The 23,259-nt window shown below is 43.3% G+C and overlaps 3 protein-coding genes across 3 annotated transcripts; 2 read left to right on the top strand and 1 right to left on the bottom strand.

The window, feature by feature from the left end:
• The first annotated feature begins 292 nt into the window (after nucleotides 1-292).
• Nucleotides 293-4,956, top strand: LOC120021909 (ADP-ribosylation factor-like protein 3). The gene is made up of 6 exons (XM_038965747.1): nucleotides 293-310; nucleotides 538-681; nucleotides 1,404-1,520; nucleotides 3,407-3,457; nucleotides 3,648-3,833; nucleotides 4,513-4,956. Exons 1-6 carry the CDS (start codon nucleotides 293-295, stop codon nucleotides 4,564-4,566), a joined length of 570 nt encoding a protein of 189 aa, XP_038821675.1. The 3' UTR covers nucleotides 4,567-4,956.
• Nucleotides 4,957-10,392: 5,436 nt separating this feature from the next.
• LOC120021114 (myozenin-2-like) lies at nucleotides 10,393-12,754 on the top strand. The gene is made up of 4 exons (XM_038964753.1): nucleotides 10,393-10,468; nucleotides 11,240-11,575; nucleotides 11,661-11,850; nucleotides 12,565-12,754. Exons 1-4 carry the CDS (start codon nucleotides 10,393-10,395, stop codon nucleotides 12,752-12,754), a joined length of 792 nt encoding a protein of 263 aa, XP_038820681.1.
• Nucleotides 12,755-13,727: 973 nt separating this feature from the next.
• Nucleotides 13,728-22,997, bottom strand: LOC120021520 (pre-mRNA-splicing factor RBM22). Its single transcript, XM_038965310.1, has 11 exons — nucleotides 22,915-22,997; nucleotides 22,449-22,502; nucleotides 21,626-21,655; nucleotides 21,309-21,441; nucleotides 21,051-21,151; nucleotides 20,443-20,615; nucleotides 20,026-20,226; nucleotides 19,689-19,853; nucleotides 19,381-19,490; nucleotides 14,489-14,617; nucleotides 13,728-14,320 (listed from the first exon to the last, which is right to left on the bottom strand). The coding sequence occupies exons 1-11, from the start codon at nucleotides 22,966-22,968 to the stop codon at nucleotides 14,178-14,180; spliced, it is 1,293 nt and encodes a 430-aa protein (XP_038821238.1). The 5' UTR covers nucleotides 22,969-22,997; the 3' UTR covers nucleotides 13,728-14,177.
• Nucleotides 22,998-23,259: the final 262 nt, after the last annotated feature.

Here is a 23,259-nt window from a genome sequence, read left to right as displayed (position 1 = left end):
GCGGAAGCCAATGGAGGCGGAGGAAAGGCGTGCACAACAGGGAGGGCTAATCGGGGCCCCCTAATCCCTCCCTGGCCCCCACCTCCTCCTCCTGAGGGAGGCCAAGCAGGAGATGACTCCACCCGGCTCTGGACTATTCAAACGGACATAAGGGGGACCAGGGATCTATCTGTAGGCCTATTTACAGGGTACCTGCTGGACAACACTGTGCTCAACTCTGACGATTCACCATAGAATGAGTCTTTGTCTCTTACCTGTCCTCTTTCCTGCCTTCTGAAGCACATCATTCAACATGGGAGAAGTTCAAAAGGTAATCCAGCGTTGCTACTTTCTGCTGATCTTTGAGTTTGATGGGAATGTACATGTTGATGAGTCCTAGAGCGTGATTCAGGGACAGATTGTTTTCCCTTTTTAATAAGAAGCTAACTGATGAGTTGACACTTTCTCTGCAAATAAACTACATAGTAGTCCCTTACAAGCTTCCTAATTGCTTTCTGTGTCTGTTTGTAATATCCTATTCTGTCTCATTTCGCTCAGGGGTTCTTTTCGGTGCTACAGAAATTAAAAGGAACCACAGAACAGGAACTTCGGATAGTCCTCCTGGGTCTAGACAACGCTGGCAAAACAACGCTGCTAAAACAGCTATCATCCGAGGATGTCAACACCATTACTCCCACACAGGTCAGATCCGATCCTGGCGTGCTCTGAACTTACATAAGCAGGCCATGTAGTTTTGTAATGACAACCCTGTGACACTTCCTCCCTCAGGTTGTTGCCCAAGGCAACGTACCACATAATGGCACTTACTCAATAGAAGCATTTTTTTTACCTGCCTATTCAAAATCTGATCTCTGATCATATCAATGTCTTAGATGACTGTACCAGGGTCAGGACACTCCAGGTCAAACGCTACGCGGCTCTGGAAGTAGACAAGTAGTATACTCCAATCTGGACTTTAACACATCAAATAAGATGTTCATATGTCTCAAAATACCACAGAAGTGATGCTTGACTTGGTTCTTCTTCATACCATGTTATCTGGTAGCAAAGCATCACAGCCGGTTGGTTTGTGCAGTCCCTCTGTCGCAGAAAATAGCACATTTGCAATTATACATTTAGCTAGACTAAGAATAGAGACTAGGCTGAGACTTTAATCCGGGGGTTGAAGATTACTTAACCATAAAGTCAGATAGGGTGCAACACGCATTTTGTAAGCTCCAGGTAACAAATCGAGGTTCAAGTTTTATATCATTGTATCTGTCTTTCTGGTCATGTCAGGATTTGGTTCTAATAAAATGATGTTATAAATAAATGCTTATTTAGAGCCACTAGTAACAGAATAAAGCTGTGTTCTGCTAAACTGTGTTAGATCAATGAATTTTGCTTCTCCATTGATGCCAAAGGGCTTCAACATTAAGAGTCTCACGTCTCACGGAATGAAACTGAACGTGTGGGACATCGGAGGACAGAGGAAGATCCGGCCCTTCTGGAAGAAATATCTGGAAAACACAGATTTGTTGGTGTGTAAATTATGTTAGCACTTTTCTCATTTTATTTTGTCTTATTACAGTGGGGCAAAAAAGTATTTAGTCAGCCACCAATTGTGCAAGTTCTCCCACTTAAAAAGATGAGAGAGGCCTGTAATTTTCATCATAGGTACACTTCAACTATGACAGACAAAATGAGAAAAAAAAATCCAGAAAATCACATTGTAGGATTTTTTATGAATTTATTTGCAAATTATGGTGGAAAATAAGTATTTGGTCACCTACAAACAAGCAAGATTTCTGGCTCTCACAGACCTGTAACTTCTTCTTTAAGAGGCTCCTCTGTCCTCCACTCGTTACCTGTATTAATGGCACCTGTTTGAACTTGTTATCAGTATAAAAGACACCTGTCCACAACCTCAAACAGTCACACTCCAAACTCCACTATGGCCAAGACCAAAGAGCTGTCAAAGGACACCAGAAACAAAATTGTAGACCTGCACCAGGCTGGGAAGACTGAATCTGCAATAGGTAAGCAGCTTGGTTTGAAGAAATCAACTGTGGGAGCAATTATTAGGAAATGGAAGACATACAAGACCACTGATAATCTCCCTCGATCTGGGGCTCCACGCAAGATCTCACCCCGTGGGGTCAAAATGATCACAAGAACGGTGAGCAAAAATCCCAGAACCACACGGGGGGACCTAGTGAATGACCTGCAGAGAGCTGGGACCAAAGTAACAAAGCCTACCATCAGTAACACACTACGCCGCCAGGGACTCAAATCCTGCAGTGCCAGACGTGTCCCCCTGCTTAAGCCAGTACATGTCCAGGCCCGTCTGAAGTTTGCTAGAGAGCATTTGGATGATCCAGAAGAAGATTGGGAGAATGTCATATGGTCAGATGAAACCAAAATATAACTTTTTGGTAAAAACTCAACTCGTCGTGTTTGGAGGACAAAGAGGGCTGAGTTGCATCCAAAGAACACCATACCTACTGTGAAGCATGGGGGTGGAAACATCATGCTTTGGGGCTGTTTTTCTGCAAAGGGACCAGGACGACTGATCCGTGTAAAGGAAAGAATGAATAGGGCCATGTATCATGAGATTTTGAGTGAAAACCTCCTTCCATCAGCAAGGGCATTGAAGATGAAACGTGGCTGGGTCTTTCAGCATGACAATGATCCCAAACACACCGCCCGGGCAACGAAGGAGTGGCTTCGTAAGAAGCATTTCAAGGTCCTGGAGTGGCCTAGCCAGTCTCCAGATCTCAACCCCATAGAAAATCTTTGGAGGGAGTTGAAAGTCCGTGTTGCCCAGCAACAGCCCCAAAACATCACTGCTCTAGAGGAGATCTGCATGGAGGAATGGGCCAAAATACCAGCAACAGTGTGTGAAAACCTTACAGAAAAGACTTACAGAAAACGTTTGACCTCTGTCATTGCCAACAAAGGGTATATAACAAAGTATTGAGATAAACTTTTGTTATTGACCAAATACTTATTTTCCACCATCATTTGCAAATAAATTCATTAAATCCTACAATGTGATTTTCTGGATTTTTTATCTAATTTTGTCTGTCATAGTTGAAGTGTACCTATGATGAAAATTACAGGCCTCTCTCATCTTTTTAAGTGGGAGAACTTGCACAATTGGTGGCTGACTAAATACTTTTTTGCCCCACTGTATATCTGTAATCTGTTTCAGAGAGTAAAATAGTTTCCATTAACTACCGTTTAGATTTAGACTACAGCCTGTTCTATTGGTTGGGGGAAAAAACTGGGCATTAGTTTACTTCAGAATCTTCAATCTCAATAAAAGCTAGAAACCGAATAGAGAATCAAACTTATTTATGTTACAAGATAATAAATGTCTCAGTTTGATTCATTATTCTTCTTTCCTCTTTTCTCTATCCTCCAGATATATGTCATAGACAGTACAGACAAGAAGCGGTTTGAAGAAACAGGACTGGTGAGACCAACTGAAATAGCTGTTATACCCTATTCCACAAGTGTTGTCTTGTGTAACGTTAATGTTAACAGTAAGCTTTGCATATTAACAGTGGACATGCAAACCTTGAAGTGCTGGCAACACAGATGTAGTCTCCAAGACTTTGTTCAGCTCTGAGTCAGATAACACTGCTGGTCCTTTGATCTCTCAGGAACTATCAGAGCTGATTGATGAGGAGAACCTGAAGGGGGTTCCGGTGCTCATCTTTGCTAACAAGCAGGACTTGGCCACGGCCTCGCCCGCCAGCGAGATCGCAGAGGGCCTGAACCTGCACACATACCGCGACCGGGCGTGGCAGATCCAGGCCTGCTCAGCTGTCTCTGGAGAGGGTGTACAGGTAGGCCACAACATCTCTCTCAAAATAGGACAAATCATATCAGTTTTATGAAGTTAGATGGACACCGTATCATGATATAAAATAACAACAGTACTGTATCATCCTCTAGGATTTACAAGACAGATATTAAAGGCATCATCCGATATCAGTTCATGTTCTATTCCTCTTCATGTGGTACAGAAGGGGAAGTGCAGCCTGTCTGCACTGTAGAAAATATCCTCTTCTCACTCTGTTCATGTAGTAAAATAATTGAGAGCCCACAGGAGAATCAGAAGTTATTCTCTGCTGGCCACCATGTCATTAGTAGAATCTTTTCCTAATATTTTCAGATCGTCTCACATACTGTGCAGGAGATTCTGTCATTACAGTTTACAGTAGGGTTGTCGGAGCAACATCTCAGTAGGGGGGAAATTAAGAGCGAAAACAAACTGGTGGGGGGGTCGACAAATGTTTTGCCTCATTGTCGTGACACAACATGGATGCCGTGTAAAGCTCCAGATTATCATCTGCCCCTGAGTACTGTGCTGGAGGATCAGGTCAGGAGGTCAGGCATGATGTCCTATGACCATACGTAACACAGTACAGTATACATTTACAACCGGTGTATGCTTTGATTGCTTTGGGAAATTCTGTAGCTTGGAATATTTCATGTGTATATGTGATGTATTTGTTTTCACAGGACGGCATGAACTGGATTTCCAACAACATTGTAAATAAGAAGAGAGATGACTAACCCCTGAATACCCAACGTGATGCTTTTTAAACACACTTTTGAGTGTTTCACGTACATATGTTGACACCCAATGCAATGGTGACAGGTTTTATAGATGAAGCCTTCTCTCTGAAGATGTCCCCAAAACATTTGAGAGCTTGCTGGCTTTTCAAATCCAGCCACAAGAAAATGGATGGAAGATTTTGGGTTCACAGAGACCATCAACAAGAGAAAAATCACAACTCCCGGTCCCATTAAGGGTTATTGCCACTGCTCTGGAATGATACTTTCTTTGATTTAGTCGATGAAAGAAAAAAACGATCCTTGAAGAGCACAAGTAAAAACAAGGGACAGAGCGTGTAATGGGCGAATAGCCCAGCAACGTTTTGAGTAGAACATCTCTCTTTAGTTTAAGGCTTCATTCATACACTCACAAAAAAAGGTTAGATTTTGTAGTTTGTGTGGTTTCACTGTTTGTAAAAAAAAAAAAATACAATAAATCTATATTGTGTGAATTGAGACTGTGATATCAAATAAATATTGAATTGGAAGAATCTCTTCATACTTGATGTGATATGCTTGCTTTGTACCATTAATGTAGACAAGCACCATTCCATCGCCTGTCACTGGTTGCCTTGTTGTCAGACAGTAAGTCAGTGCTGCCGCACAGTGGGCACTGTCGTCATTACACTTGAGGCAGGAATGGTAAACACACAAAAAAAACGATTTGGTCTGTGTCAAATTCATTGTACATTAATGTACTGTATATTCCTGAAGACTATTCAGTAAAATGTAGGTCACACACACGATGAGGGCACAGTGAACAACTGAGAGAATAGTATCTGTGTCTTTATAGACTATGGCCCTTAAATTCTATTGACCTTGATGCCAGTTCCACTGCTTCTTTTAATTCTTCCCTCGTATCAGGGACTGATTTAGACTGTGGACCTCGTAAGGTAAGATTTGAATACCCCTGGACTATGGTGTCCACTCAGGGTCTGTGTCAGCTAGATCATGTTTTTATTATCGGGGATAATGTGAGGAGCACACTCTGACTAGTGACCACCATTCACTAAAATAAGCCTGTGATCTAAGGTGGGTGGTCCGACCGTCAGAACCCAGTCTTCCACTAGCAAAGGAACCTCTGCCTTGAATAAAGAGACATAAGCAATTATTAAACAGTTTCTTACAGCCTCATTCAGGAGTGAGTTTGCTGATATCTGGAGGTAGTTCTGGAATTTCAATAGCAGGTAAGACATCATGATGACACAAGGATCTGTTCTGTCGGTTAGTCTCACATTATTACTGTATAACTCCGGTATAACTCATGTTCTATATACATTGTACGCTGCGTGACATTCGACAGAATGGCTTGGCTGTGACCAGTTTACTTGTCATATCTCTGGATGTTTACTTGTTACTAAGCTGGATTTTTATGTAGTAACAAGATTAGGGGAAAGGGAGATACCTAGTCAGTTGTACAACTGAATGCCATCAACTGAAATGTGTCTTCCGCATTTAACCCAACCCCTCTGAATCAGACAGGTATGGGGGGCTGCCATAATCGACATCCACGTCTTCAGTGCCCGAGGAACGCTGGGTTAATGCTCACGGGCAGAACGACAGATTTTTACCTTGTCAGCTCGGGGATTCGATCGGTTACTGGTCTCAACGCTCTCACCACTAGGCTATCTGCCGCCCCCTTATAACATAAGAACAACACATGCTTACAGAGACTGTTTCTATCTGCCATACTCTCTGATGGCAGGGTGTAATCATACTAGTCTCTGATGGCAGGGTGTAATAATACTAGTCTCTGATGGCAGGGTGTAATCATACTAGTCTCTGATGGCAGGGTGTAATCATACAACTCTCTGATGGCAGGGTGTAATCATACTACTCTCTGATGGCAGGGTGTAATAATACTACTCTCTGATGGCAGGGTGTAATCATACTGCTCTCTGATGGCAGGGTGTAATCATACTGCTCTCTGATGGCAGGGTGTAATAATACTACTCTCTGATGGCAGGGTGTAATCATACTGCTCTCTGATGGCAGGGTGTAATCATACTGCTCTCTGATGGCAGGGTGTAATCATACTAGTCTCTGATGGCAGGGTGTAATCATACTAGTCTCTGATGGCAGGGTGTAATCATACTACTCTCTGATGGCAGGGTGTAATCATACTGCTCTCTGATAGCAGGGTGTAATCATACTACTCTCTGATGGCAGGGTGTAATCATACTAGTCTCTGATGGAAGGGTGTAATCATACTACTCTCTGATGGCAGGGTGTAATCATACTAGTCTCTGATGGCAGGGTGTAATCATACTAGTCTCTGATGGCAGGGTGTAATCATACTAGTCTCTGATGGCAGGGTGTAATCATACTAGTCTCTGATGGCAGGGTGTAATCATACTACTCTCTGATGGCAGGGTGTAATCATACTAGTCTCTGATGGCAGGGTGTAATCATACTAGTCTCTGATGGCAGGGTGTAATCATACTAGTCTCTGATGGCAGGGTGTAATAATACTACTCTCTGATGGCAGGGTGTAATCATACTAGTCTCTGATGGCAGGGTGTAATCATACTAGTCTCTGATGGCAGGGTGTAATAATACTACTCTCTGATGGCAGGGTGTAATCATACTACTCTCTGATGGCAGGGTGTAATCATACTACTCTCTGATGGCAGGGTGTAATCACACTAGTCTCTGATGGCAGGGTGTAATCACACTACTCTCTGATGGCAGGGTGTAATCATAATAGTCTCCTTTTGGCAGGGTGTAATCATACTAGTCTCTGATGGCAGGGTGTAATAATACTAGTCTCTGATGGCAGGGTGTAATCCTACTAGTCTTTGATGGCAGGGTGTAATCATACTAGTCTCTGATGGCAGGGTGTAATCCTACTAGTCTTTGATGGCAGGGTGTAATCATACTAGTCTCTGGTGGCAGGGTGTAATCATACTAGTCTCTGATGGCAGGGTGTAATCCTACTAGTCTTTGATGGCAGGGTGTAATCATACTAGTCTCTGGTGGCAGGGTGTAATCATACTAGTCTTTGATGGCAGGGTGTAATCCTACAACTCTCTGATGGCAGGATGTAATCATACTGCTCTCTGATGGCAGGGTGTAATCCTACAACTCTCTGATGGCAGGGTGTAATCCTACAACTCTCTGATGGCAGGGTGTAATCACACTAGTCTCTGATGGCAGGGTGTAATCCTACAACTCTCTGATGGCAGGGTGTAATCCTACAACTCTCTGATGGCAGGATGTAATCATACTGCTCTCTGATGGCAGGGTGTAATAATACTACTCTCTGATGGCAGGGTGTAATCCTACAACTCTCTGATGGCAGGATGTAATCATACTAGTCTCTGATGGCAGGGTGTAATCCTATAACTCTCTGATGGCAGGATGTAATCATACTAGTCTCTGATGGCAGGGTGTAATAATACAACTCTCTGATGGCAGGATGTAATCATACTAGTTTTTGATGGCAGGGTGTAATCCTACAACTCTCTGATGGCAGGGTGTAATCCTACAACTCTCTGATGGCAGGATGTAATCATACTAGTCTCTGATGGCAGGGTGTAATCATACTAGTCTCTGATGGCAGGGTGTAATCATACTGCTCTCTGATGGCAGGATGTAATCACACTAGCCTCTGATGGCAGGGTGTAATCATACTGCTCTCTGATGGCAGGGTGTATTCATACTGCTCTCTGATGGCAGGGTGTAATAATACTAGTCTCTGATGGCAGGGTGTAATCATACTGCTTTCTGATGGCAGGATGTAATCATACTGCTCTCTGATGGCAGGGTGTAATCATACTGCTCTCCGATGGCAGGGTGTAATCATACTAGTCTCTGATGGCAGGGTGTAATCCCACTAGTCTCTGATGGCAGGGTGTAATCATACAACTCTCTGATGGCAGGGTGTAATCATACAACTCTCTGATGGCAGGGTGTAATCATACTAGTCTCCGTTTGGCAGGGTGTAATCACACTAGTCTCTGATGGCAGGGTGTACTCCCAATAGTCTCAGATGGCAGGGTGTAATCATACTACTCTCTGCTGGCAGGGTGTAATCATACTACTCTCTGATGGCAGCGTGTAATCATACTGCTCTCTGATGGCAGGGTGTAATCATACTGCTCTCTGATGGCAGGGTGTAATCCCACTGGTCTCTGATGACAGGGTGTAATCATACTGCTCTCTGACGGCAGGGTGTAATCATATTGGTCTCTGATGGCAGGGTGTAATCATACTGCTCTCTGATGGCAGGGTGTAATCATACTAGTCTCTGATGGCAGGGTGTAATCATACTAGTCTGGTGGCAGGGTGTAATCATACTAGTCTCTGACGGCAGGGTGTAATCATACTGCTCTCTGATGGCAGGGTGTAATCATATTGGTCTCTGACGGCAGGGTGTAATCATACTGCTCTCTGATGGCAGGGTGTAATCCCACTGCTCTCTGATGACAGGGTGTAATCATACTGCTCTCCGACGGCAGGGTGTAATCATATTGGTCTCTGATGGCAGGGTGTAATCATACTGCTCTCTGATGGCAGGGTGTAATCCCACTGGTCTCTGATGGCAGGGTGTAATCATACTAGTCTGATGGCAGGGTGTAATCATACTAGTCTCTGATGGCAGGGTGTAATCATACTAGTCTCTGATGGCAGGGTGTAATCATATTGGTCTCTGACGGCAGGGTGTAATCCCACTGGTCTGATGGCAGGGTGTAATCATACTGCTCTCTGATGGCAGGGTGTAATCATACTCTCTGCTGGCAGGGTGTAATCATACTAGTCTGATGACAGGGTGTAATCATACTAGTCTCTGATGGCAGGGTGTAATCATACTAGTCTGATGGCAGGGTGTAATCCCACTGGTCTCTGATGGCAGGGTGTAATCATACTAGTCTGATGGCAGGGTGTAATCCCACTACTCTCTGATGGCAGGGAGTAATCATACTAGTCTCTGATGGCAGGGTGTAATCATACTAGTCTGATGGCAGGGTGTAATCATACTAGTCTGATGGCAGGGTGTAATCATACTAGTCTGATGGCAGGGTGTAATCATACTGCTCTCTGATGGCAGGGTTAATCATACTGCTCTCTGATGGCAGGGTGTAATCATACTGCTCTCTGATGGCAGGGTGTAATCATACTAGTCTGATGGCAGGGTGTAATCATACTAGTCTCTGATGGCAGGGTGTAATCATACTGCTCTCTGATGGCAGGGTGTAATCATACTGCTCTCTGATGGCAGGGTGTAATCATACTGCTCTCTGATGGCAGGGTGTAATCATAATAGTCTGATGGCAGGGTGTAATCATACTAGTCTGATGGCAGGGTGTAATCCCAATAGTCTGATGGCAGGGTGTAATCATACTAGTCTGATGGCAGGGTGTAATCATACTGCTCTCTAATGGCAGGGTGTAATCCCACTGCTCTCTGATGGCAGGGTGTAATCACACTGCTCTCTGATGGCAGGGTGTAATCATACTAGTCTCTGATGGCAGGGTGTAATAATACTAGTCTCTGATGGCAGGGTGTAATCACACTAGTCTGATGGCAGGGTGTAATCACACTAGTCTCTGCTGGCAGGGTGTAATCATACTAGTCTGATGGCAGGGTGTAATCATACTGCTCTCTGATGGCAGGGTGTAATGACACTAGTCTCTGATGGCAGGGTGTAATCATACTAGTTTCTGATGGCAGGGTGTAATCATACTAGTCTCTGATGGCAGGGTGTAATCATACTGCTCTCTGATGGCAGGGTGTAATGACACTAGTCTCTGATGGCAGGGTGTAATCCTATTGACAGGGACGATGCAGGAACCAGACTGTGACCTGGCCAAGCAGAGGAAACAGTTGGTCCAGGAACTGTGCATGGAAAAACAAGGAGGTATGGCAACCACCACAGTCCACAGAGGGAGTCAAGACTCAGGACGAGCTATTGAAAAAGAAGGCCACATTGCATTATTATTTTATAGGAGAATTCCAGTATCTTTTGTTTCCCTTTCAATCCAGAAAAGTTCATATATTCAAGCTCAACAGGGCAAACGGCATTACTTCTGAGCTCAACTGTGAGAGTTGTGAATTATGAGGGAGTGAAGGGAGCGAGAACCCAGTAATGTATATCACTCCAGGGGAGGAATATCATTATGCTGAGGCGAGGTGTGACTCATAGTAGCAGGGTGGGGCAGAGCCATGAATCCAACATACACTACCTCATAACAAGAACAGCATGTCCCATACTCCTACAAGTGTCATGTTTAATGATTAAACATCTCCAGCAATCAAACACCTTCCTGAAGTAACCATCCTCAATCAGGGTCTGAAAACAGAACTCAATGTGCCAGAATCAGATACTGTTACAAACAGTGAGAGGTTAGCTGTATGATGTGTCTGAAATTCAGTCATGTACTGTTAGAGCCAGTTAGCCATATTCTATTGAACACAGAAGACATAGAGAACTTTGAATGAATCCAACTCCAGCTTGGGCAGTGACTTTGCTTGTAAGGTAAAGAGGTCACTACAGTCAAGTCAATAGACTGGAGGATATTGATACGTTAGTCTGTGTTTACCTCTCTACTTATTTGATTGTTCATCTGTCTACACTATCTACGTGTCTGCCTTTGTATGTTCTCTTGTCTCTGTGTTGCTGACACCTCAGAGCACTTTGACCTGGGAAAGAAGATCAGCGTTCCTCGGGACGTGATGATGGAAGAGCTTAACCTGCGGTCTAACAGAGGTTCCAGAATGTACCAGGAGAGACAGAAGAGGGTGGAGAGGTTCACCTTGGAGAACGTAGCACCAGACACTCACAGGGTGGTGCCCCTCGACCCCCAGCAGCCAGACCATAGCAGTACACACAACCAGGGAGCCTTACAAGGGGGGAAGAATAATTACCACACAGAGGTCTATATTGGACAACCAGGAAGAAACAGCCTAGTGAGATCCCTGAAGAACACAATAGCCAGTAAGGGAAACCCCAGTGTCCTGGCCCCAGGTAACTGAGTGTGAGAGTGTCTGTCTGTCTGATGGAAGGGGACAGGGTACTACCCCTACAATAACAATCCACCTCTCCCTCAAAGGTTACAATGGGCCTCTGAAAGAAGTTCCTCATGAGAGGTTCAACGTCACTGTGATTCCCAAGTCCTACTGCTCCCCATGGCAGATTCAGGACCAGAACGGTAACAGTGACAAGCTGCTGTCTGCCATCTCTGCCCATCTCCCTGAGCTGCCACAGAAGCTCACCCCAAACAACTACAGGTGCTTCAACAGGTGAGCCCAAGTGACTGGCTCTATAGCCTGCCCTTGACCACTCCCTACACCACCACAAAGCTTGTGGTTGACTAACCAAAGTGTGTGTTTTTGAGAAATACTCAAGAGTCAACCTTTCAGTACAGTCAAAGAATGTTTTAGGCCTCTGGTTTCCTCCTTGGCTGGCTTCTGAAACCTCTTTCTAAAAGGCTGTCTGCTTGTGAAACCAGAATCTGGCGCTGGCTCACACCAGACTGGGCCACTGAGTAAAGCATCTATTTTAAAACACAGTCTGTAAGCTGATGCCCACACAACTCTAGAAAACACTCAAGACAGATTTATATCAAGATACAAAGGTAAATTACTAATCAGAACTAGTCATCTGTTTGAGTCATTAAACTTTGAGAATCTACTCACCATGCTACCATGACCCACACACACACCAGAGGCCTTTTGATCAGATACATTTAATTTAATCTGTGGTTTAGGGAAAGGGGGATACCTAGTCAGATGTCCAACAATTTATTCAACTGAAATATGTCTTCCGCATTTAACCCAACCCCTCTGAATCAGAGGTGCAGGAGGCCGCCTTAATCGACATCCATGTCTTCGGCGCCCGGGGAACAGTGGGTTAACTGCCTTGCTCAGGGGCAGAATGACAGATTTTTACCTTGTCGGCCTGGGAATTCGTTTTACTTACTAACTGTAGATCCTGACACCCATGTATTTCTGTAGGGCCCCGATGCCATTTGGGGGGACAGCAGGTAGTGTGAGGATGTTCCCCCTGCCTGGGTTTGAGCTCCTGCAGGCCCATACTGAACCGAGTCGAACCTGGGAGAGCATATGTGACCGGCCCAACTTCAACCGCACCCCAAGGGGCTGGGCTGCCCACTACACTGCTGAAACAGAGACTTCAGACCTCTGAGCCCATGGCTGTGACGGAGAGCATCATGGGTAACTTGTGACTGACTGACCTACAAATAATATTTAGTTATTTATGCTGGAAGGTGATTTGTTGATCAGTCTCGACTCTCCTGTAAAGTCGGCTTCAATGTCGAACGTGCTCCATGACAGCTTTAGATAACCTCGTTACACTCTTACAGACATGAACTGCAAGTCCAAATAGTGGATACTAATGTGCAATTTTCTAGCATGTAATCACTTTAGAAAAATAATGTTCTCTCCTTGTCTTGTTCTGCCACAGCTAATGATATCCACCATGTCTTAGACCAGGTCATACTGCATCAAGGTCACAACTTGTTCAATTGTGCTATTACAAAAAATTAAAAAAACACTTTAAAAGAAAGGATAATATGTTTAATGAAGCAAAAAACGTGAACCATACACTTTTCACAGTTATAATAAAAGACGTTGACAATGCTGTGGAGTCATGGACACCTTTATCAATCTTAGATAATAGTGCCACCACATAGAAGTAAAATGGTCTTAACAATTGGATGTTCTGAAGACCGTTAACATCTGACAATTCTGCATAAAATGGTTTATAAGGAAAAAACATTTGTAGAAATGGTGACATTCTCTTCTATAAGGTTCAGTACAATATGCACAACTTGCAAACGTAACCCTCCCCCCTTTCAAATCTACAAGCCAGAGACAGAACATACACGTAACTGCCAAAATAAAGGAAACACTTTAGAAAATGAGGGATACAAAGTGTATTGAAAGCAGGTGTTTCCACACAGGTGTTACTGAGTTCATTAAGCAATTAACTTCCCATCATGCATAAAAATGCTCAGTTGCCCATTATTTTGGCTACCATGGTTAGAAGAGATCAGTGACTTTGAAAAAAAAAAAAAAGGCGTCTCATAGGAGCATAGGGGGTTTAAAATGTGTGTGTGTCTCAGTCACCAGGTCTCAACCCAATTGAACACGTACGGGAGATTCTGGAGCTGCGTCAGACAGCGTTTTCCACCACCATCAACAAAACACCAAATGAATGAATTTCTTGTGGAAGAATGGGTGTCGCATCCCTCCAATAAAGTTCCAGACGCTTGTAGAGTTCTATGCCAAGGCGCATTGAAGCGGTTCTGGCTTGTGGTGGCCCAACGCCCTATTAAGACACTTTGTTTCCTTTATTTTGGCAGTTACCTGTAGGTTCGATGGAGGAAGGTATAACGAATCATTTAAAACTATACTGTTCAGCACTCCAGTTTCCTAACGAGCAAGACCTTGCTGGTGCACAAAACAGAGGTTCTTCTCCATTACGCTTATATAAAAGAAGCATCTCACATCTGTGAACTGTGACTATAGTCACTGTGTCGGTTATTAATAGGGCGAAATTGGTCAAATTATCACGATGTTATTCATAAACAGTGAGGTACGAGGGTCTAGGAGCCTCCGTGACGGCTGGCGTGTGCACCCATGCGCTGTGGATCCTGGGAGGGGTAGTGGACATGACCAGGGGGCCTCATGCCCATGGGAGGGGGCATCCCCATGGGGTCCATGGAGTGGAACATGGGTGGCCCAAAGCCTGTAGGGAAAGAAACACCACAGGCTATAAAATCTTAGTTGAGGGGGATACAAAAATAAACTTGTCCTAATTTACTGTCTATCTGTACTTCAGAGGACAACACAATGAAAACACTTTAAAAAAATGTTTTATTTGTGGTCCACTTCTGGAGGGAGGTTCTTGTTTTACCTGGAGGGGGGGGCATAGCCACACCAGGGGGTGGGGGTAGACTGATGTTCATGACAGGAGGAGCTGAGTTTGGGCCCAGGTTGAAGTAGTTGGTAGGGGTGTCTTCATCCACAGGCGGTGGAGGTAGCGCTGCAGGACACACAGAGAGGGTCAGTATTGACAAGTCACATTACTGGAAGAGTATGGTAAAATGTCTGTGAGGGTTTTACTCGGGTTGAAACCGAAATTATTTTCAAATCGTTTCATTATGAGCAGAACCATTATATTTTTTATTCCGTTCCACTGCTCCTACCAGCAACCGGTTCGAACCCCCAAAAACGTACTGGTTGATATTGTTCCTTTTTAAACCTCTAAACCATTAAAATACTTCACCAATTAGTGGGGCTAGAGTAGCTTGCTATGGAGTGGGTAAGCAATTTAATCTGTATAGGAAAGTTGTATTTTGCCATAACAGCATGATTTCTGTTATTCAGCATGGTTTAATCATGACAAACCCACGCACTGTGCTGCCAGTTACAGTGTATGCCGCGAGATGCAACTGAAATTTTGCGAGAAGATGGAGGAAGCTTACCTTGAAGCGCTGGGTATCTTTTTATGACATGCATTATCTGAATTAGTCCCACAGAATTACCCCTACGGAGGGGTTTCTATGGAGGAACTTTGAATGTCTGAACTTCCGAGTTGGTTTAACATTGGACCAGAGCAATCGTTAGCAAGCTTGTGTGTACAGAGGAGCACAAGAATTAGAAACACATCTTAACTTTTTGTAGTTAATAAATCCAATGTGAAACATATAACTATAGTATCCTTAACTAGCATTGAAAAAGTTAATCCATTCTTTTAAAACATCTCTCCCTCATTTCTGAATCATGCTTGTAACGTCATCAGTAGGCTACAGTAACCTAGGCTTCAGTAACCTAGGCTTCAGTAACCTAGGCTTCAGTAACCTAGGCTTCAGTAACCTAGGCTTCAGTAACCTAGGCTTCAGAGGGGAGGAGCAGATAGCCTACACGCACACCTACTAGCAAAGACTTCCAGCTGGCAGGCGGAAGCTGGAATACGTTCGAGTGACAGAGTGAGGGTTTTGCATAGGCGCTTTGTTGCACGACTGGGATTTTTTGGGGGAATGTAATAGAGCGTTATTAACCGGTTACCCATGCATAAACATGTTTAGCATCTCCAGGCCTCCACACATACAAGTCGCTGATGCGTACCTTTGGAACGTCGACAAGTCTAATAAATCAATGCAATATACACCATCACAATAAATCCATTATTTTTGTCAGGTCTAAAGAAACATGATATGAAGAAAATGGATTTCAGAAGAACAGAATGAGTTGGCCTCCTGTATGCTATCTGGCTATGCATGACGCTGTAGGCTGGTTCGTTTAGCTGAAAATATATGCTTGTAAGTGCCATTATTTTATAGTAAGACGAATATAATTGAACTTAGCTGAATAAATAATAAAGGACAGTTTCCCCATTCTGGTGCGAGAATGCATGCATACGAATTGGCTATGTTGAGTGTAAAAGTTATCATTTGAAACAGGTCCGAAACTGTAGATTTAGAGTTATTTGCCAACTCTAGTTGTGAATGATACAAACCTTAGAAACCAAAACATATATGGGCTGCATGATGGGACTATAGGCTATGGATGATTTGAGAAAGTAGTAAAAAAAAAGAAGGTGTTTAAAGCGTGTGCTCTGTTCCTTGCCTCAGGCTGCACTCTGTATGCCATGGGCTCTTCAAACATGTTCCTGCAGCTACCCAATACTTAATTTGGGAAACCAAGTGAAGTCTGCTCAGGAACACAAATAGTAACGTGTTTTCACAACAACAAAAAAATCATTAAACTGTTGACAGCCCCACTCTCTTCACGCTGGTGGAAGAAACGTGAAAAGAGGAAATGGAAACTCTGATGAGATATTCTGTAGCTAAAAAGGTAAATGTTTCAACCTGTTAATTATGAAAACATAAAAACATGCCCTATTACTAGGCTATTCAAATACAAATTAACTATAGGCTGAATGTATTTAATTTATGCTAGACCAATAATGTTCCAAAGAGATCTCAAACCAGTCATTTTTATGCCGTGTGTAATATGCAGTAGGCTAGGGCTGGGCGACATGGCCAAAAATCTAATTTCCCGATATAGGTCATTTCATATCCCGATAACGATACATATCACGATATAGACATTCTGTAAATTCAATGAATATTATATAAAATGACCACACAAACAGGCCTATTCCTTTTACATTTTGAATTAACAAATAAAATGTATTTGCATTTGGCACCTTGGGTCGGGTGTTTGCACCAACTCACGAAACCCGTTTCTCGACCGTGTAAATTGGTGCCATGTCTTTGCAGACGTAAGTTTTAACGGCAGCTGCTATCTCCTTTCATCTTCGTGATTCTTTGCCATATGGTGTGTTGCGTGAAAAAGCCTCTTGCAACGTCTGAGTCTGGGGTTTGTTTTGAGCACTCAACTGTAGTTTTTTTGGGTCTCATCTGTAGACTTTCTCCATACTGTTTCACATGATTCTTGCGTAGGTGGTAAAGGAAGTTAGTGGTGTTTGAGCCTGTTGTCGGGACCGGCCTGTGGCATATTTTGCAGAGGAGGGATTTCTGGTCCGTGTCAGACTGTTCATACCCAAACCACGCCCATGCAACCGAAGTAGCCCCTCTGTTAGGTACGAGCTCTGTGTCTCCGTGCTCTGTCACGTTCACTCTCCTTCATGTTTGTTTGTGTTGCAAATTTCCTTCCACGCAAAGCGAAGTCCAATTGACTAAAATATTGCAGTATCGTGTGATTTGCAACAACTAAATAAACGATAGAGCATAATATTAAACGATAGAAAAATGTCATCCCACGATATACAGTTGAAATCAGAAGTTTACATACACTTACTTAGGTTGGAGATATTAAAACTCGTTTATCAACCACTCTGCAAATTTCTTGTTAACAGACTATAGTTTTGGTAAGTCGGTTAGGACATCTACTTTGTGCATGACACAAGTAATTTTTCCAACAATTGTTTACAGACAGACTATTTCAATGTATCACAATTCCAGTGGGTCAGAAGTTTACATACACTAAGTTGACTGTGCCTTTAAACAGCTTGGAAAATTCCAGAAAATGATGTCATGGCTTTAGAAGCTTCTGAAAGGCTAATTGACAGCATTTGAGTCAATTGGAGGTGTACCTGTGGATGTATTTCAAGGCCAACCTTCAAAATCAGTGTCTCTTTGCTTGACATCATGGGAAAATCAAAAGAAATCAGCATTTTTTTTTGTAGACCTCCACAAGTCTGGTTCATCCTTGGGAGCATTTTCCAAACGCCTGAAGGTACCACGTCCAAACAATAGTACGCAAGTATAAACACCATGAGACGACGCAGCCGTCATACTGCTCAGGAAGGAGACGCGTTCTGTCTCCTAGAGATGAACGTACTTTGGTGCGAAAAGTGAAATCAATTCCAGAACAACAGCAAAGGACCTTGTGAAGATGCTGGAGGAAACAGGTACAAAAGTATCTATACCAACAGTAAAACGAGTCCTATATCAACATAACCTGAAAGGCTGCTCAGCAAGAAAGAAGCCACTGCTCCAAAACCGCCATAAAATAACCAGACCACGGTTTGCAGCTGCACATGGGGACAAAGATTGTACTTTTTGGAGAAATGTCCTCTGGTCTGATGAAACAAAAATGGAACTGATTGGCCATAATGACCATCGTTATGTTTGGAGGAAAAAGGGGGAGGCTTGCAAACCGAAGAACACCATCCCAACCAATATTGAAGCAACATCTCAAGACATCAGTCAGGAAGTTAAAGCTTGTTCCCAAATGGGTCTTCCCAATGGACAATGACCCCAAGCATGCTTCCAAAGTTGTGGCAAAATGGCTTAAGGACAACAAAGTCAAGGTATTAGAGTGGCCATCACAAAGCCATGACCTCAACCCTGTAGAACATTTGTGAGCAGAACTGAAATAGCGTGTGCGAGCAAGGAGGCCTACAAACCTGACTCAGTTACACCAGCTCTGTCAGGAGGAATGGGCCAAATTTCACCCAACTTATTGTGGGAAGCTACCCAAAATGTTTGACCCAAGTTAAACATTTTAAAGGCAATGCTACCAAATACTAATTGAGTGTATGTAAACTTCTGACCCACTGGGAATGTGATGAACGAAATAAAAGCTGAAATAAATCATTCTCTACTATTATTCAGACATTTCACATTCTTAAAATAAAGTGGTGATCCTAACCTAAGACAGGGAATTTTTACTAGGATTAAATGTCAGGAATTGTGAAAAACTGAGTTTAAATGTATTTGGCTAAGGTGTATGTAAACTTCCGACTTCAACTGTATATCATCATATCGCCCAGCCCTACAGTAGGCCATGTATTGTATAACAGCGCAATCATTATTTTAATTAATTAATTGAACTTCTTTCTTTAAATTAATCAATCACAGTGAGGTGAGTTTTAAAAGCACGTACTGTTTCGATGATAAGTGTTTGATGTGATTTCGATTGCATTGATGTCAGAGTGGTTAGAGGGACAATAGAGTCCTGAGTACCAGATCATTAGTGACCTGATGAGTGTTAGCGAGTTGGGTACTACTAATGCATGTCCTGAGGGCACAAGAGGAGATTATCGTGACCGAGTCACGTAGAATTTTACTGCGGTCATGACTACCGGTGTGGTGATAATACGGTCACCGCGACAACCCTGGTTCCATTCTTCTAGCCTCCTTCTCAAACCCCATTGGAAGAGGTCTGAGGTCCCTCATCCTCTGACCTTCTCATCTAATGAGGATGAGGTGAGAGACAGAGGTAGCTAGGAAACAAGGAAATTAAATTGAGAATCTCCCTGTGTATAGCTCTCACCTCCAGGCAATCCAGGTACAGGCTCTAGCTTCAGCCCCATCTCAGTCAGCCCTTCTCCCCTTCCGTCCTTCCCCCCTCTCCCGTCCCTCCTTCCCCCCTCTCCCTGGGACCTGGAACAGAATAACACACAGTCAATCCATCACATCAACTCATGTCACACTGGAGGTGTTTTTACTTGCAATATCTGTGATAACAGAGCAATCAGTCAACAGAAACACAGGTACCTGCTGCCACAGCCACCTGTCACTAGTATTAGGAACCACAGGTGGAAATGTATGAGACTGTCATATCATAGGATGGTACTTTACCTGCCCCATTTGACGTTGAGTCTGCGACCGTTGATAATGAGCTTGTTGAAGGATTTCTCAGCAGCTAACTCTGCAGCCTGACGGGTGGCAAACTGGATGAAGGCACACTGCTGCCTCTGAACGATGGTGGTGGTTCGGATCTCCCCAAACTGGTAGAAATGGTTCCTGTTGGGGGACAAGCAGTTATATTGGCTCATTTATCCCCCCTCCTCTCCCCTGTAACTATTCCACAGGTCATTCCTGTAAATGAGAATGTGTTTTCAATCAACTTACCTGGTAAGTGAGCCCAGTCTGCTTCATTTGGAGTAAAAATGCATTATTCTGGGCAGGCACTCACCTGAGCTCCGAGTCTGTGATGGAGTCTCCGAGCCCCCCCACGTACAGTGTAGTGATGGACTTGTCCTCTGGAGTGTCCAGTCTCGGCATGGTGGAGGCTCTCTTCAGCAGCTTGTCAGCTACAGGGTCGTTGATACCATAGTAACGGTCCTTAATGTTCTGGTCTGCCAGGGGATCGTCTGGATCAGTTGGCTTCTCATGCCTGGAGTGCAGTAGTTCAGAGATAATGAGAGTTAACGCAAAACGTCTGTCAACATCTTGGAAACAATCTTCTTATCTTGGCCAATGTAGAGAACCAGACCTGTGCCACTGCATTGACTTTTTTTCCATTGGCTCATAAGTCAACAACTGCCCGATGCTTAACATGTGTCACGTATTTCTTTGCACCTATGGTTTCATGATGTTGAAAGTTGCTCACCTGTAAGGACACTCCTCTCCTCTCTTACACTCTCCCTTCACCCAGAAGGAGCAGATGTGTGGTCTGTTCCTCTTGTAGTAAGGCGTGGTGCGGGCTAGCTTCAGCAGCATGTCACTAGAGCTGGGGGCCTTACCCAGGAGACCCACCGGCCGGGTACCATCAGAGTTCCCTATCTGCAGTCAGGAGAGAGCGAATGTCAAGTGGATGCATTTCACCCCATTTAAACCATTTCATTTACCAGATCTCATGAATACTGAAATAATGACAAATGACCTGGCCACGGAAGGTCCACAACTAAGACCAGAGGACCAAAGACCAGATATTTCTGGGTGGTCCTTATGAATAAGTCATGTGACGTGGCGAGTAAACATTGTCTGGAATCTTGAAGGGAAAATGAGAAGGGTCAAAGGGTGCTATCTGAACCTTCTTGGCATTGAACACACTGTAAGGATATTTATGAAGCAAGCAGAATTAGGCTAGACGACAGAATGTAAACATTGATCTCTCTGGTAACATTACTGCCGTCACACAATTAGAAGTTTACACACGGGACTCAGATAATAATGTTACCAACTACCTTCGATCTTGAATAAGGGAAAATACATCACCTCTCTTTCCATGTTCTGTGTGTAGTATTCCTTGTTGACATCTGATTTTGGCACGTCGTCCTTGATTGACAGACCAGTGTCTCGGACCTGTATTGGCAAGCCTAGATGAAGGAGTAATGAAAATTAACATCCACACTGAACTTGTCGGACATGCAATTTTTTATTTTTTTTATACCTGTACAACTCTCTGTGTGTGTGTAGTCATTCTCTGGATGGTACAGATATAACCTGTTCCAAACCCTGTCCTTGTTGACTCACCATACTCTAGATCCAGCAGGCAGGTCTGACAGACATTCTTTATCTTGCTGCACGTCTGGCACGCCTCTGTCTTCTTGAAGCGCATGCGGGTCCCAGGACACCATCGGAACACAGTGAATGGTCTGGCACATATCTAAGGAGGACATAGCGGAAGCAGGAGGTCAGTGAAGGTTTAGATTGCAGTGGCATACTCTGTAGCAGGGTACTCTACTTATGTACAGGGTTTCTCCTCAGAACCTATGTTGGAAAACTCTGCTATATGTGTAACTGTGACTGATTAATCCAATTGAGCATTAATGCACTTGTGAATTTCTTACCTTGCACTCCTTGCCATACTTCTCCTTGGTCTAGCAAAAAAAACAGATTGTGATACAGGATGAGTACTTGTTTTGAATTACCATATGTAGAAGGACATGTCATTTAAAGATTCAGCTACATGGACATACATTTTGCAAAAAGGTGGTTAGCTCCTCGCTCTCGAAAACTCTAGGCAGCCTTCTGCCAACAGTTCTCAGCCATTAGCTTTGCCCATGACTGCCTCGAGTGAGCTACAGTCACGACACTGTGTTTTAACGCTTAGAAACGTCAATCAATGTTTGGGATATGGCTTTCCAACTATATGGCCCTTACCTTATATCAGAGAAAAACATAGGTTTAACAAAAATAAGCACTTATTGTAGCGGTTTTGAACAGATCCATACAGCTACGGGTGACTCCATCTGACAATCTACACTTCTGCTGCACTTCCCGAGTTACGCTTACACACAGGTGTTTGGCGCATGAGAGATCGCAAATTAGCACAGGTGGTCACCTCTTGTCTTCCGTCTCCAAACATGGATATATGGCTACACTAAACCTATGAAGGTGTGTATCAATTCACCTTTTTTAAAAACAATTATTTATCGCTGATATATAACAGTCTAGGTCCTTCCAAAAACGTACCGCAAGTGATACGTGTTAATGTTCTGACTGAGTGTCGGGGATCTTAATACAACTTCCCCCTACAGAAGACGCTCTTCGTCCAATGACTTGTGGTATGTGTAATGTAACTGTTAATGAACGGATACTCATGATAATGGGCTAACGTTAGTTAGCTCCCAGAGAACATTAACCCGAAGTCAGAGAATTGATTAAACGTACCATTCGAATATAAGGATTCTCTCCAAGACATGTCTGGCAGAGAATGGGGAAATCCTGTGGAAGGGAAGATGGCAACAAACAAAACAATTAACGTTAGCTAGCTAACATACAGTAGCTACTAGTAACGTGGTTAGCTAACGATAAAGCTAAAATCTGATATTTAAAAAAAATAGCTAGCTAGCTACTTTGAATAATCGATTAAATAGTTCAAGAACATTACATTTTTAGCTACGCAGCTGTGAATGTTTATTTTGCTAACTATTAAAAAGGGCAACGACTTAGCTAACTAGAAACCATCGGATTTGTCATTAAAGTTAGCTAACGTTAGTTAGCTAAGCGAGCTCCCAGGAAAACACTAAACGTATCTCGGGTACCACTGCTTATTGACACAATCAATATCGCAGAATAACAATTACATATTACATTTTCCTTTCAGATTAACTGAAAAATATCACTTAAAACATACCGCGTCTTCCCAATTTTGTCTATTGTAAGTGTTAGCTCCTAAAGATGTCGCCATTTTAGAAATCCTCTGTCAGTGTCTTCCCGGTAATCACTAGTTACCACAGCCACAAAGTCATAAACCACGCCCATTTCTAAAATGTATATATGTTTTTTAATCTGATCTTAAACCTAACCTTAACCACACTGCTAACCTTATGCTTAACGCTAACTTTAAACTAAGCCCGAAAAGCAAATTTTTGTTTGCATGAATTTTTACGATAGCCAATTTTGACTTGTGGCTATAGTAACTAATAGAATCCAATGCTTTGCACTAGATGACCAATGGGGGCGCTGTGTTGAAGCCACA

This window comes from Salvelinus namaycush, chromosome 26 (genome assembly GCF_016432855.1).
Source record: "Salvelinus namaycush isolate Seneca chromosome 26, SaNama_1.0, whole genome shotgun sequence".
Classification (NCBI taxonomy): Eukaryota; Metazoa; Chordata; class Actinopteri; order Salmoniformes; family Salmonidae; genus Salvelinus; species Salvelinus namaycush.
Note: the sequence above shows the minus strand (reverse complement) of the source record. Positions and strands in the feature narration are given on the sequence as shown.